We start from the raw sequence: 16,400 nt of genomic DNA on the forward strand, positions 1-16,400 counted from the left end.
GCAGAAATTCGCTTTTATCAGCTCCAAAATTCAAAGTTTTAAACTTTCAAAGTTTATTTATTAATTTCTCATTAATATGTTGTTTAATAAAGTGTCCAGAGTGAAGAAGAGCATCCCCATTACCATGTAGGAACACAGGCGGCTTGGCTTTCGATTATGCAGAAATGAACCTTATGCTAACCGGGCGTAACGCTTATAATTGAGCAAAATTTGAAGCGGCAGCCATCTTGCTTCTGTCATTAGAAGAGGGTCTTGAAGAAACGAGTAATGTTTCTTTGAAGTTATTTAATGAGATAATAAGAAGATATTTAATAAATTATATAGTAAAATTATTATGGTAAAACAGTTTTGAAGCATTCCAGTAGTATTAATGGTATTAGGTGAGCATATAATTTTATTTTAAGCGACAGTTTTGACTTATAAGTACAGTCATTGTTTTGTACAGTTGTTGCATAGGTATTTCTGATTTTTTGCATTATCTAATTTTGTTTTCAAGTTTTTATAATAATTAGGGCTTTATGTTCTTGATTGTAAAGTATTTTCATGCAAAAATATTATTAAGGTGCTAAATTTACTGTCAAAGTTCAGTCAACAGTTTTGACATATTTTGTAGGGATGAGGAGAAGTAACTTAGCTTTTTAAACTTTAATAATTATTTTGGGTGCTGAACTGCTGAATTAGCTGATCTGATGTTGTATATGGGGGTATACGTTTTTGCATATTAGCGTTGAATTTATTTTGTGTTAATATGAGCACAATGGTACTATTTTGGGTGCAAATGAACGTATAATTGGGACCCCTTCTTGCCCTTTTGTTCAAGTTATTGCAATGTATGTACACAGAATATTCAAGAGTTGAAAATATAGTATAATATAATAATATATCTTAAAGTCAAGAATATAATAAGACTAAAAACAAATCCAAATCTATTCTTTTAACAGCTGATGGGATGGGGCGGTACCATAAAACGGAAGCTTTCCCTTCCATTGATAAATATTCCCCCTTTTATCGAAGTTGAACACTGCGCATGAGTGCGCATGGAAATGAGACGTTCATGTATTTTAATTATATTAATTTTTCGTGCCTTTAACCACTTCTTTCTACGTTATTAAATTGTAGGTAAATAGTACATTTTCTGGTATTTGACTCTATGTTTATTTGAAAATGTTTCCGGTCGAGTGGAGTTTGCTTTTCATCTAAAAGTTCCTTCTGGGTCGTGTCTTTTAACATCCCCTCCATAGTTCCGACAGATCCGTGACGTCAGGTGCTGTCATTTTACTCATTTTACAATAATATATATGGATATTTCTCCTTTTTATAATTAACTACCTGAACTTTAAAAACGAAAATGATCGTAATTATATAAAAATTCAGTTTGTAATATATTAGTTTATTTAAATTTAAATTGCTTTCTTCTTGTTCTTGTCACAAAAAAATCGGACTGATATCTGCTTTTTAAAGTAATGAAGTGTGTCATGCAGACAAACTTCTGTTTGTTAAGAGGGACTTAGATTTAATTTTTTCTAAAAATTGTGCTAATCCCAGTATAAACCAAGTGAATGCACATTGGGCAGGAGGCTCAGTTCGTCTCGGCCCTTGCGGAAAAGAGGTTAGAATTCACGTGTAGAAGTATGTAGTAAAATAGAAAGAAAACAAGCTGCAGTTCAAGTAATTTGTATTTTCTGGCTTTGTAAAATGTAGATAGAAAGTAGATTACTAGTTAAAAGTTTTCTTATACAGTAGTAGTAAGCTTTTATGACACTCATTTTATATGAACTTGCTTAACTAGTATAAGTGCACAATCCTATATGCAAAAACAAAACATCAGCAATTTATTGATAGACATAGACATCACTAATCATGTAGTATGCCTTGAAGAGGCATATTGTAAACATTAACTGCAGAGCATTTCTGTATTAAATTGTCTGAAGTGAGTGCTGATGTTGTTTAACTATAACTAAATTGCAAATATTTCTTTGTTTTACAAGCAGCTGCATGGGTGACCCAGGAAAAGCTCCTAGGAAAATGGACCAGTATTTCAAAGACAATGAAAATGATTCCTATGTCCTGAAGACCAACTCAGATGGTTCTACTATTACTAGAGAGAAAAGATGGGATTCTGTCAGAAGACTGAGTAGAAAAATAGCTGAAAGAGAAAGAGCAGCAAATGGTAAATAACTCAAATGAAACAAATATAGTATCTAGTTTAATAATGGTTTTGTTACATTTTTCAAAGAAAGAAGAAATAATCCTACTAGTAGTGTAAGCACAAGTTCAGAGCCTGGTGTACAGTTACTCCCACGCAGAGATGTTCAACTCTATGGGACCATCCCATCCATAGAAGAGCGAATTTATGGGAGATGCACCAACTGCAATTGTGTTTACAACCCTAGGGATATTTTAAGTCATAGAAATTGTTTGAGGACTGAGCCCCCTGCCCCACCTGTGGTGAAAAAAAAACTCCAAAACAAGAATGTTAATAGTAAAAAACCCAGTTCAAATGGCAGCATTAGTTCTTATCCAACGAATAGTAATGTTCCTGCAGTACCTGGGGCTTCTAGTTCTTTGCAGGACCCACTTAAGTTGTTTGAGTTTAAGGTAAATTGGATATTTTTTTGTTTATTTTATTATTTGCATAAAACACTTCAAATCAATACCTAACCATATTAATGTTATGTCTTTAATTTTAATGGAGTCTTTGTTTTGATGTTTATCTTTTTTTATCACTGTGGAATGCAGCGGTTTAATGAGAGTTTCATACCTAGAACCCAGCCTAGAACAGTAAACATGATAAGAAAACTTCCATTTAGCATTTAATTACTACTGAGTATGTTGCAGTAATTATGATATAATTTAAAATGGTTTTTATTGTCTTATACATGGAGTACCTACCTATAAAAATTGAGATTTTTTTAATGTCTAGGATTCTGGTCAAAATTTGTTATGTTGATTCTAAAAAATGATGGCTGGCTGATTTAAAGTATGTTAAAAAGGAATGGTACTCATTTCCTTCTATTTATATTTATTAGTGAATGGTTGATATTGTTGTCATAAATACACTAATAAACAATAGGAGAACGACCTAGCAATTAATAAATTTTAATGTCTCATTTACAGGAAACATGCTGGAGATATTTTATTGATCTGGGATTTTTCTAGGTCAGCTATCCATTACCTTTCTCACTTTTTGTAAAAAACTAGTTCTATTTGTTTATATGAGTGCCATTCTTTATACATGAAATGATGTTTAGTTGTTGTTAAAGCTTTCAATAATTTGTCTTAACTAATGGGAATTGTAATTTTTATTAATTAATTGAAAACTCAAACCTCCAAAGTCTTGTTGAATTAAAATATTTAAATTTGCAGTTTTGACTAATATTATGAATCTGGTAAGAGGTATTTTACCTTTTGGTTCATCAGACCTTTATTAATTTTAAACTATTCATGTCAGTGGCCCCACATTTTCCATTGTGAGAGAATAATAAAAAATATCTCTTAATCTTACTATTAATCTCTTACCTCTGTGGTATACTGGCAGACACTACTACTTGTCTTAAATATTTGAATTATGCTTTGTTAAAAAGAAAGCTTTTGAAAGATATTTTATTCTCAAAAGTTGTTCTTTTTAAAACAACAAAATATATAACTCAAAATCATATCTTTAAATTTATTTTAGTTAGATTCAGCATTCATACATAATTAGTTTTTTTCTGAAAGTAGTTTTGTATTTTTTTTGCAGAGACCGTTTACACCACCTCCAACAAAGGCTGAACCGACATTGCCTCAACTAAAAGTCTCTGTAACAAAAATAGGATTTTCAAAGTCATCTAGGTCCAGTACAGTGACAAGTACAGCAACTCACACCGCAACAGCAACTACCTCGAGCGAGAAAGTGGATAGTAAAGTGTCCTCTAAAGTGTCTTCAGCTACACATCATAGTTCAAAAAGTTCTTCTGGTCACCATAGTTCCAGAGGACATATTCCTAAGAGTCCCTCTTCTTCTTCATCATCGTCTTCGTCATCTTCGTCGTCAAGTCATCATGGCTCTCGTAATACCTCCAGTCATCATAGTCCTAAAAGTCCCTCCTCTTCTAGCCATCATATTTCTAAATCCTCTTCAGTACATTACAATCCTAGATCGCCGTCTAAAAACAGCAGCAGCAGCAGCAGTAGTAGCAGCAGCCACCATGGTAGTAGTCACGGCAGCCACCATTCATCTAAATGTAAGCTGTATGAATATTTGAGTGTTGAGAAGGCTATTATAATCAGTGACTTTTTTTAGCATCTTCCTCTTCATCAACAAAAAGTACACCTATGGATACACTACCTCCAAGTACTTCAACTTCACATCATCATCATACTCACAGTAGTAGGCATAAGAAGTCGTCGTCTGGTTCATCTAAAAGAAGTGCAAGTAGCAGCAGCAGTACCACAAGCAGTACCAGCGGCAGTAGCAGTTCAAAGTCGCTTCCAAAAAATTACGACCCCGATACTCATTGCGGAGTTGTCGAAGGAAATAAGGGCCCTTGCATGAGATCGATTACGTGTTCCAACCATAGGGTATGTAAAGCAAATTGGATTAGGTATTTGTTTTGATTTTGGATTGTTTTTTTTTTCAGCTACATCTTCGAAAGCAAGTACCGGGGCGTAGTAAAGACATCCATCAGTTGATAGCCGAGCGAAAAGCTGCTAAAGAGAATGATTTAAAGCAAGTTCCTGGTTCCTATACGTCCCCAAACGGGGAAGCAAAAGATACAAAAAATTTAAATACTACTTACGTTCCCGCTGCGGCCCCAGTTGCAAGCACAAGCATTGAAAGTAAACCCTCAACCTCGAGTTCGTTTGTACCTATCATGCCTAGAGCTGCAGCTCATCAAACAAGACAAGCAACAACTACCTCGGTTTTAGGTGCTAAAGTATGTATTATATCACTTTCTGAAACTTTCTTTTATGTATTGTTTGTTGGGGTGTTCCAGAAATTGTGTACTGGAATAGGAGGCAATGAATCTGCTAGCACTTTATCCAATGGCCACCCTACCCGGGCAAAAAACTTAAGCGAAGAAAATACTCAAGAGAGTGCCGCCGGTACTGTTCCACTCGTGCTTCTGCCCGTCAACGTCAGTAACGTTTCTGTGTTAAATGCCGTTCAGGTAAGGCTACTCTTGAATTCTATTTTTGTTACTCATCCTTTATGGTTTGATGTTGCATTTATAATGTTTGCACCCCGATCTAACTAAATTCGTATACCTTTATGTTTAATGTGCAAATATCCCCAATTTTAGTTCTACCATGATTTTCACATTATGCTAAAGTAACAAACATTTTTGATATTGCGCTTCGGCCCGTACTAATACGCATGTGTTTAATAGAAGTCTGGTTTTACGTAACGTTTGTACAAAAAAGAAACTGACAATCTGTTTATCAGCTTGCCATCTTTTAACAACTGGGTTGGCTGTAACTCTTATATGACTTTTCCTATAATAAGTTATACCAACACTGCATAAAGCCAGTGAACTATGAGATTTGTTTTAGTAGTTATTTAGTTCCTATTATTCCATATTAAAGCTTAGGTATTGTGTAGAAGAATTGGTGTGTCCGCTTTTGGGTTGGCTTTGAATCGTACGTAATTTGCATGCTTGCGTTTAACGTAGTTCTGGTGTAAATTCAAGTGCAATTTGTTGCAGTTATTAAAAATTGGCAACAACATAATTACGCTGGAATCACCTCAATCCGCGGCAAACGCTCCATTGAGAAAACAAGTTATCTTGCCTATCAGTGGTACTCATACTAACGGTATAAGGATGTACAAGTCTCATCCGAAGCCGATCATATTACCTAATTTCGGTGCACGGAAATTAGGAGGAGCTATAATACTAGCCAACCCACTTCTGGATGACCAGAGGAACAACCTATTAACTACTATAGACTTAAAACTGGAGACTGTTAATATTGAACGAGGACTGTCAGGGTTGAATCATAGCAATAGTCCTCATCGTCCAAATATTTTGAAAGGCAAAGGAAGCGTTAAAGTCAACTGTAAAAGACCTGCGAGTGATAAGTTGATTACAGGTGATAGTAAAAGACTTGTGCCGGACGTCAACGGCTTCATTTTAGAAACTGATGTTACTGAGACTGGTGATGGGTTACAGTATTCGGGAGATACCGAATTGTCACAGCATGAGTCGATCATTCGTCTTATTGACCAACATGGTTTTTAATTTACCTGCTAATTGATTAATTATTGTGCAACTGCGATTGAATTACAAAATCTCCTTGTTAAAAGCCGCCAAAATGACATTGGACTCTGTTAGTTCTGGTTACGGTTGCCACCAACAATACTAGGTCTTTTGCCATCTATGCACATGTTTCTTTATTTTTTTGGCGACTGTTTTGTGATTACATAATTGTTTTCAATATTTCAACAGTAATTATAATTACGGGTAACTATAATTAAAAAAATAAAAGATTCTCCAAACATTATGCAAACTTGAAAACTGAAAGATTTTTACAAAAGGAAGGGAATGACACGCAGTCGTCTCCACAATACTTTATTTCGACGTTCAAAGAGTTAGGTCTGCTCTACTAGTTTCGGACATAAAAATGGCCATCGTCAGGAGTTCAACTCAACAATCAATCCGGCTGTCTTTTTAAAAGGGGAGAGACAGTGAGATCCATGTTATAAAGACTTGGTGAATTTAAAAAGTAGTTTAAATATCTGACACTACATATTTTATCAGACTATGAAGGCTTTCACGGCCGGTTAAAACTTCATACATACATACATACTACATTCCATTGGACCACGGCTTATAAGCCCGGATAACTTTTGTATTTCACTACATATTTTATCACATTAAAATTAAAATTTCTTAAATTAGACCCATTTTTGAGGGCTGGGTGAGACCCTAAAATCATTTTGTTTCCTGTTCGATCGCCTCTGCCGTGGATGGTGGATTAAATCTGTTAGTTATCTTTCGTCTCACCCAGCCCTAAAAAATGGGTCTAATTTGAGAAATTTTAATTTTAATGTGATTAAATATGTAGTGGCAGATTTTTTTCCATAGTAAGCTTTATTCCCCCCTTTAACCTACTTTTTAAAAACATTAAGTCTTTATAACATGGGTCTCACTGTCTCTCCTCTTTTAAAAAGACAGCCGGCGCATTGATTGTTGAGTTGAGCTCCTGAAGATGGCCATTTATATGTCCGAAACTAGTAGAGCAGACCTTACCCTTTGAAGGTCTACTACTTCTTTTTGAAAGATTTTTGTTTTGTCAGGTTTTTCCAATTTTAGGTATATCTTTTGTAGCCTATATCTGATTTTCTGACATTAAGGAACTGGCATTTATTCAGTATACGATAATATCGCACAAACTTGTCTCATCTACACTTCATGTAATTGGGAATTGTAGTGTTGACTGAGAATTGACGTTCATAATTATGGTATTGAATATCATTCCTTTAATTGACACTGCTTGCGTAAATTATGTGTATGTAATTTTAGTTATGTGTATGGCAGTGTGAAATAATGATTTTGTTTATTATCATTGAGTCTTTATAGCAATTTTCTAACATATACATATTGTTTTGGTATATTCTATTTATGTAAGGACCGACTTTTACATACAAGCTTGATATAGCGCTATTAGGAGATTATTATTCCTAGACACACATTAAATTTTCTTTACATAAATAAGTTATTGTTGCCATATTGCCAATCAAGAGATAGTATTGATTACGCGATTAGCATTATATCTGTCGTTATATCATGACTGTAGAACCGGTCCTTACTTTTATTAACTATTTATTCTCTCAACAAGTCCATGTATTGTTGGTTGCCATGGCTGTGACAAGCTGATTAGTTGAGTACTTTGTTTTAGTATATAGGAATATACCTTTCTGTGTTATATGTTTAATAATTATAGTAATTTATTTTTTCTTATTCGAACATTATACTTTATTATTAATTTAAACCACTTTTGGAGATATAAGTGATACTTGTTAAATAAGCTTTAAAATAAATATTTAATGTAAGCAAGTCTTAGCTGTTCACATATTTAAAAAAACCTAATAAGTCACAAGCCCATAATCTCCCAGAAATTTTCTTAACATACTCAAGCTTTCAAATCGTCTTTTTTACTATTCTCAAAACAGTAAACAATCACTTCAATTGTAGTAGTTTTAACGTTGATTTATTCTTTGTTCACAAAATATAAATTTTTGAATTGTACCCAGCTTATTTTTGCTGATCTTAATCAATTGTCCAAAGAATATTTGCTTGTACAGAGGATTTGCCCTATATTATTCTCTATTAACTTTGATCAGTCATCATTGTAGCATTTTATATGAATCGTCAGAATTTGATAATATTATTTACATGAATTTCTATAATTTAAAAGAATTGCCTACATTTACATATAATTCACACAATATTGATTTTCACAATACTTCTTGTTGGTTGTTAAATAATATCAATTATTTTAGTTTGAGAGGAATTTCTTAAATATTTTGAAGATATTTTGTCAGTTTTTTGAATTCAAGATTTACTTGTGGCCACTTGTTACGGTGTTGCAAATATTGATTCATAAGAGGTGATGCAATGTTGCCAGGCTATTGGCCAACATCCAAGAAGAAGGGGTGAGTTATAGTGTTGTCAAATGCCAGAAAGATATGTATTGTAACTCCATCATAAAGAAGTATATTTATTTGCAATTCACTAATACAATATTTCAAATTTGACGACATAAACAGCAAATTTGAAATTCCTGGACGAGTGGACAAAAAAAGTAATAAGAAAACCTGAGATACACCTTAACAAAGCGGCAAATTATTAATTAAGAGTTTACATTACCATTTATTATTATACCATGTACCTCCAAAAAAACTGTTAGAAATAATACAGTATGTTCTGTGGACTTTATGGTGCATTTGCATACAGGTCATAATAATTATCTATGGAAATTGCAAGACACCTCAGATAAAATCACCGCACGCATCTGTTTTGACATTATTGACATTTGAATTTTGCTGCAACAGTTCGTATTGGTTCTCCTTAGTATAAACATTACTGATTCTGTCATGTAGCTATTTAATAAAACATTCGCTTCGTGAAATATTAAGTACATGGTAGATCGTAGACTACATCTGCGTTTTGCTGGAAAATAGTGATAGTCATAATAACAATGCGTAGAATGACATTGGGACAATAATTGCGGTATGGCAACTCATATTAATTAATGTTTGTGTCTAAATTAACGTTAATTGGAAATCTTAGGGCGGGGTGTTTGTTGTGTAATATTTTTAAACATATGTTGTTTGTTACTATTAATTATATATGATGTAATGTTATTGAATGTCAGACAAAATTAAAAAAAAAAAAATTCTTCTAAATTAAGTATTTTTTAGTAACTTATTGATACGGAACTTTGATGTAAACTTTTCAGTTGTCAGCGTTTAATGCGTTGCTTCCACATCCCATATGTCGCATTACATCAGGCCTTTCAGCAATAAAAGGTAACATGTCCACCTTATCTCATAAAACCTACCCCAATGTTTGACGTACCTTTTGCCCTAACTCCTCTTAGGTAGTCATCATTCATTCATCACTTGATCATGTATGTGTTTAATTGTAAGGCACTCCTACTGGCTCAACTAGTAGGAAACTGAATGATTAATACCCACCAAAAGAACAACTAGACATCCAGAGGAAAATTGCCTGGATGGAATTTAATCTCATACACAAATATTTATATCATATCTGGTTGGGTGTTTTTTTCAGCAAATGTGCATGATATCAATGTTGTCATTTTTGCTTGTTGTTGAGTGACATAAAATGACGCCTTAATGACACGAAGCTGAAAAAAATTCGTCTTTATGGCGCCCTGTATGACGTCAATATATACTGACTACAGTTCGGCATTCAGCCCAAAAATATGATTTCAGCACATCATGAAAACATGAGGGCCTCATTATAAATAACAAAATGCACGCCTAATGGTTTTTCCTTTTATATGTTTGTGATCCAATTAATTGGAGTTATATGTGACCCCATTGACGTTGATATGTATTTATAGTGTTTTCAAACAATGTTTATATCCCATAGTACATTTTTCTGTTTGAATTCACTTGATTTTAAATTGGAAACTTAAAATTTTAAATCGTTGTTTTTTACCAATTAACTTGAGAACCCCGGTTGCAGGTTGCAGAAGAACTTATGTATTGTAATTTTAAGGGTTATCCTGCAACTTTTGCCAGTTTAGGATAATTTGAAAGAGTATAATTGCTATTTATTTGAATTAATTGCGGTTCCTGTTTAACAAGTGTGAGTCGTATATCATTGAATTATGAGAGGGAGTTCTAAAAGGGTTGAAATTTATATTCAATTTACACGGTATGTCATTTACGGATTTTTCTTAACTGCTCGTTCAAAACAATTGTCAAGTCTCTAATTTCTAATTTGCTTATTCTTTATTTACTTTAATTTGCTACTAGCTGCCATTGTGGTAAGATACATGCCAAGAACATGGTTGTGCAGTATGGTGAATGAAAGATGCGTTAGCAACCAAAATATGTTATATTTTAATTAAAAAATTGAAGGGTAAACATGTAATTTAAGAAACATATTTAACTGTTAGGTATGTATTAAACGAAATTACTTACGAGATGAGTGGTAAAACATAGTTTTACGTTACATTTTTATAATTTTATTATGTTCTTGAAACTAGTAACGGCGAATTTTGGATTTATTTATTGGCACAACACAAACCTTATGCTTAACCAATCAAAATGGTTTATTTTCCTGTGATGGCATTTGTTGCTAATTTTTGATTGGGTAGACACAAGATTGGTGTAGTGTTACGTCGTGTAGAGACTGTAAACATTATCAGCAGGGATATACACATCACTCATGCGAGAACATGGTCTACTGCGGAGGTGTACTACTTTGTCTAATTACTCTGTCTTTGAGTATAATGTACTTTCAATCCATTGCTGTGAATTATCCGGGCTCTATATAGGTACTATTGCACACAAGCTACCCAGTCAGTAAGTAGAGGATATTTTTAAGATAGATTGATTTGTAATAACATTTTTTTAGTTGCTCTTTGAAAATCGACCTTAAATTTGGAAATTATTTGATAAGGTCTGCCTAGTGAACTATATTTGCACCTACATTTACCGACATCTTCAATTATTAGGTGAGTATTTAGAGTTGAAAGATTCTTCATTATTTAGCTATAAAAGTTGTACAGTAGGGACACTTTAAATTCTCCAAAAACCGTAATAGGATTTTAAGGTATCAAGGTCTGAAAATAGGCGTTATGTTTTTGCCTTTACTAAATTTTAAAACTTAATTTTTGGGTTATCTAGTTGAGAATCTTTTAACTACATATTTGTTAGTTGAATATGTTGGTTTATGTATAACACATGTGAATTTCATTACAAATGTTCAAATGTAAATAAGGTTGACGTTCAAACTCATTTTATAGACTGAAGCAACAAAATTTACTATTATATTCTGCTGTACATACATTGGGGTTAGGCAAAGTTTGGAAAATGCCAACATTCTGTTTTGTCTATAAAGAAAGTCTAGTCTAAAACTATACTAGTATACACAACAGTTGTTTTGTATAAATTAGCGAGAATTTAAACTACAAAATCCGCATACAATTTTAGCAAAATACCACTAGTTTAAAACTATTATCAAATCCAAGCTTTACTGTACCTGCCTAACAAATGTAGATGTATGTATATTTTGGTGACTGTCATTTTGTATATTTAAACGTTTCAGTACTTCAGTAATTTTTTCTTAAATGTCTAATTGTTATCTCATATTACATGAACAATGTTAAAATTAGGTTTTTAGTGCATTTTCATTAAGAAGTTTGCTGCCAATTTTGCTGATCTGTACAATGTACAATTTAATTTGTAGTGTGGGAGTCATTATTAAGCCTCTAAAAGGGAAATCTGTTTTATTTATTTTAAATATGTACTAAAGATTTAATTTTTCGTTTGAAATTGTATGTATTTTTTGGTTTATTGATTAAGGTAAAGTCGTGAAGTCATTGGGATAGATCAATAATGTCGCTTCCTAGCGCCATCTAGAATTTGCATTCAGTATCCAGATTCCCTATAATCCAGTTTATGGACAATATTGATCTATCCTATTGTCAGTCACCAAACAAACAGAAACTCTTTGTGATTGAGAATTTTGGTACTTTTAAAATACTCTTAAAGATAGAAACACTTTGATATGTTATTAATATTTGGGTTATAACCTGGCTATTGAATATGTTTCATAGTTTGTTCAATAAATTCATAAAGATTCCAGAAATCCAGTTATTAAATAGAAAACCTTAAACAAAATTCTCATACATGCATGACCCACCCTGTATGTCGGAATTTCCATATACCTACTCACCATCGTGATTTATCACACCAATTATGTTTAGCAACAGTTCTTAATGGATGGTGGTAAATAAAACAAATATATAATAACAGTTAGCTTTTTTGTTTTTATTGTTAATGTATTATACATTACATTAACAGTAACAGTATTTTTTATTATTTTTTTTAAATAAGTTATGTAGTCAAACAGTGGTGTTCCAAGCGATTATGTGCTGAAACACGACAGGCAGTGCTATACGGTACTAACGTCTCTATGTTCGATATTTTGTATGATTTTTCGGATTCGCAAGAAACTGCGCTATTTACCTGAATATGAATAAAGTTTTACAATATACAACATTTCACATATATATATATATATTTTTTTTGGAAAACTAATACCGTTTATTTTTTAATGGAAAATGGAAGATCCGTGCCTAGTTGTACGTATATATGTAAATGAGCAAACATTTGATAAATAATGGATGAAATGTTATATATTAAAACGTAACAGATGTCTTAAGATTTAAACAGAGTTTTGTCCGGACTTTGAGCTTATCATTTATTACGTATTTGATGTGTTTTTCTATAGTTTTAGTGTTGGTTGCAAAAGCGCTTATTTGAGCATTTAATTCTCTTTGCTTTATTTTAATCTGCAACAACTTGTCGGAAATGGCGGCCTGCTTAAGTATTATCAGCTAGGTTTATTGCAAAATTAGTACAAAATTAGTTTTTATTGCTACGTTTAAGTACATCGAATTGAAATTAGTTTTTACGAATAATTAGTTTCTTAGCTACTTAAGTATATAAATTATATATACCCTACTAGTTAACAAAAGGATTACAAAGATGTTCAAATTTAAATATGTCTAACGTTCCAATAAATAGATACAATCAATACATCAAACGAATACTTTACATTCAAAACAACAAATTCGTACTATGTGGTAAAAGTTTGTCGATATTCCTATTATTAAATATGCTTATGATTAATAAAACGACGACCCACAATTGTAATTTATAATTGAGGCCTCTTAAGTGGTTTTATCCGACTTCCACGAGCAAACTTCAACAATACAGTTTGCGTACGTATATTTTACGATGAATACACGATTAGCAAAAGAGTCTGCAAAAATATTACCAGTAAATAAGAATGAATGTTATAATTTTGGAAGCCCATAGTTTGGCAGTATCCTACTACATTTATTTAATTTATAGTCTTCCAATCAAACAAAAATCACACTCACTACACAGAATTTCGAATTCTAGGCACATCATTAAAGATAACAGTAAATTGTAGCACCACCTTTATTTAGTTTTTACAATACATTTATAATATTTTCCAGATATGAAATTAACAGTAATAATTGTGTTTAGGAACTTTCAATAAAGGAAGATAAACTTGGCACATACGTATAAGGTTGGGTAGAGTGGGTGTGTTTACATGATTTAATTTAATAACCAATATTTCACGCAAACGCAAAACTCTCACAACCATCTGGGAGCAGTCATTGTCCTATATTTATATAAATATACCTTATATTGTCAAAATTCGATTGCGGCTTTAAGGGAGGAGATTTTTGGCTTGTAGTCAGAAAGAGAAGTAATCGCCAATTTCTTCAATAATTTTTTGCAGACACTTTGCACTTACAATACATACACACGATTATACAATATAAACAACATAACATATTATTACGGTATAACACTGCCTCTTCATTGATTCTACTCTATTCTATAATATACGACAGTGTTAATATTCGTCTGTTCTTGCAAGTTCTTGACAAGTCTAATTACGTAATAAATGTTCTGCCAAGACTGTCGACACACTTAAGCGTTTGTCAAAATAAAATCACGTAAAACGTCAACGGATTATTTATTATACTATGAAAGACATATGTTTAGTTCTAAATAATGTAAACTCTATATGTACTGTATGTAATTCCAGAGAAGGATTGTTTCTGTTTCTGTCAGACTTGCATTTCTTAAGCCAGTGTTTTTACCATATACACAAATGCATTTTTTAAATAATTGTTGTTCTTTTGTAAGTGGCATTAATTAGGCGGTTTTCAATAACGTGATAAGTGATACAATTTACAGACCTACCTACAAAAATGAAAATTTTCAAAAAAAGCACCAAACACTCAAACTACTTTGTATCATTATAGAGCCAGCTTTTATAAGGTGTACCAGAATACCATCTGTAGCCTAGTTTGGTTTATAATTAAATGAAATTTTGTGTTCTATGAAGCTTAGGTTTATTTTTAATTTTAATACTTTGGTGAAGTTACTTTTAAAAACGTCAATAAATAAAAATCTCAATCAATAAAATCTGACAAAAAATATGATATTAAACTGTTCTCACTTACAATAATAATTTGTATCATAAGGTAAGATGTAAGAGTTTATAGGGTTACATTTTTTGCGTCGCAGAGTGTAATTTTATATTCTAAAATTGACGTTGTTCGGTATTGTTTGATATCAGATTTATTCAATTTTGCTGTTTGAGTATATGGGGATATAAATTCAGATTAAAAAACGTTGTTATGTATTGCACAACATTTCATGACTTTATAACTGATAAAATTTAGCACTTTTAGCAATTTTTTTTAGCAAAAATCATTTCACTTTATAAGTATATTTAGAGTTTACATTTTGTACTACTTTAATATTTAAGTCTATAGCTAAACGTTTTATTTTGACGAACGCAAGTGGCAATTCTTACCAGTATTATTGAGCTGACTACTGATTTATTTCCTTATTAAAAATCGTTTCCAATATTTTGCACCATAGGTAACAACTTAGTTTTAATAGTCTGATAAAGTTATATAAATGTGTAGGTAGAACTAATTGCAAAAGTGTCCAGTTACAGTAGAAAAAGAGGGAGTGATGCTGCGAATATTTACAAAGGATATGCTATATAGAGTGTTCATTTACACTGTTATCAATTTGTCTAAGTGATGTAGAATTCAGCCTGTAAACTTGCTGTGTGTATGTGTATAGTTTTGCGTTATCTACTAGGTGCTTTTAAAGTAAATATGTATAAAACAAGTTGATTTTAAGAATTGCAAATTTTACAGCAAGTAAATAGACACCCTGTATATGCATTTTGTATGCTTGTGTACAATTTAAGGTTGTAATTATATAAAATCGTCTCCATTCTGCGCACCAAATCCATGCTCGAATTACGCGTAGTTGGATTTGAAGCATGTATTATTAAGGCACCGTTATGTATAAAAGCTTTTCTGTATTAATTATTGTTCTCTTGTTGAAGCTAGAGCACTTATTTCGAGCTATGTGGAATTCAGGGTTAAAATAATAAGTGGTGGTATACAATTTTACATGGGACACCCTGTATAATTCATACCCTCGATTTCTTTTAGTTAGTTTGAACATAACGAACGTCTGAACAGATCTAGTTTGATACTGCTCACAAGTCGAGACGTAACAATATAAAAGTATAAAATGGCTTTTGCAATTTGTCCTAAACGTTATAAAAAAATTTATTAGACTAGAAAAATTATCGGTAGCGACAAAAGACGATATCATTTATAATATCATTTGCACACACGTAGTTTCATTCATCGATTGTCGATATAATAAATAAAATATTGATCCGAATTCACACGCGCGGACGATACGGATAATTTCTTTTTTTTCCATTTAATAATCATTAATTATTTAACCTATTTTCATTGGATTTGCCTCCAGTCACAGTACATTATTTACCGAACTATAGGCCTTGTTTGTGAGTTTCGCATATGGAAGCCACATGATTTAAGAGCCTTAGCCAGAATACAAATCTGACTTCTCCCGTCTTCTCATTTATTTCCCACGATAAATTTCTATGATTTTATCTTGATCGACGTACTCAAAAATGTGTGGGGCGTCCATCAAAATTCCCACTGTGCCAGCAGTGGTCACAATAAAAAACATGTAAAGTTGTAATCTATCTATTACCATTGCCACGTATTTCCAGTCTTCCCGGGTCTAGAAAAAAGGTTCTTAGATCACATCC

The 16,400-nt window shown here is 32.3% G+C and overlaps 2 protein-coding genes and 1 long non-coding RNA gene across 9 annotated transcripts in view; 2 read left to right on the forward strand and 1 right to left on the reverse strand.

Moving 5' to 3' along the window:
- Positions 1–1,028: 1,028 nt before the first annotated feature.
- LOC145739175 (uncharacterized) lies at positions 1,029–8,036 on the forward strand. Of its 6 annotated transcripts, none has more exons than XM_081994593.1 (8): positions 1,029–1,264; positions 1,992–2,170; positions 2,237–2,598; positions 3,740–4,223; positions 4,283–4,560; positions 4,620–4,916; positions 4,977–5,150; positions 5,685–8,036. In XM_081994593.1, exons 2-8 carry the CDS (start codon positions 1,996–1,998, stop codon positions 6,216–6,218), a joined length of 2,304 nt encoding a protein of 767 aa, XP_081850719.1. In that variant the 5' UTR covers positions 1,029–1,264; positions 1,992–1,995; the 3' UTR covers positions 6,219–8,036. The 6 variants fall into 6 exon arrangements, with proteins under 6 accessions (XP_081850719.1, XP_081850714.1, XP_081850715.1 ...); XM_081994588.1 differs by lacking the exon at positions 1,029–1,264 and adding an exon at positions 1,282–1,609 and having other exon boundaries at positions 1,989–2,170; XM_081994589.1 differs by lacking the exon at positions 1,029–1,264 and adding an exon at positions 1,282–1,609.
- Positions 8,037–8,561: 525 nt separating this feature from the next.
- On the forward strand, positions 8,562–13,248 carry LOC145739197 (uncharacterized). Its single transcript, XR_014180922.1, has 4 exons — positions 8,562–9,212; positions 9,442–9,511; positions 10,885–11,041; positions 11,094–13,248. It is a non-coding gene; the product is annotated as an uncharacterized LOC145739197 (long non-coding RNA).
- Positions 12,488–16,400, reverse strand: part of nAChRbeta1 (nicotinic acetylcholine receptor beta1) — a 34,623-nt gene continuing 30,710 nt past the window's right edge. For both annotated transcript variants that reach the window (XM_081994606.1, XM_081994605.1), the window contains exon 10: positions 12,488–16,372. In XM_081994606.1, coding sequence (XP_081850732.1) covers positions 16,208–16,372 — 165 coding nt within the window. In that variant the 3' untranslated portion in view covers positions 12,488–16,207. The remainder of the gene's footprint in view (positions 16,373–16,400) is intronic.

Source organism: Ips typographus, linkage group LG16 (genome assembly GCF_016097725.1).
Source record: "Ips typographus isolate SLU linkage group LG16, UJ_Ityp_2.0, whole genome shotgun sequence".
Lineage (NCBI taxonomy): Eukaryota > Metazoa > Arthropoda > Insecta > Coleoptera > Curculionidae > Ips > Ips typographus.

Bases quoted from the DNA above. Each gene is read 5' to 3' on its own strand.
- LOC145739175 (XM_081994588.1), top strand. From the start codon at position 1,560: ATGCACATTGGGCAGGAGGCTCAGTTCGTCTCGGCCCTTGCGGAAAAG. The intron at 2,171-2,236 runs GTAAATAACTCA...CATTTTTCAAAG, and splicing joins AAGAGAAAGAGCAGCAAATG to AAAGAAGAAATAATCCTACT. The intron at 4,561-4,619 runs GTATGTAAAGCA...TTTTTTTTTCAG, and splicing joins TTACGTGTTCCAACCATAGG to CTACATCTTCGAAAGCAAGT.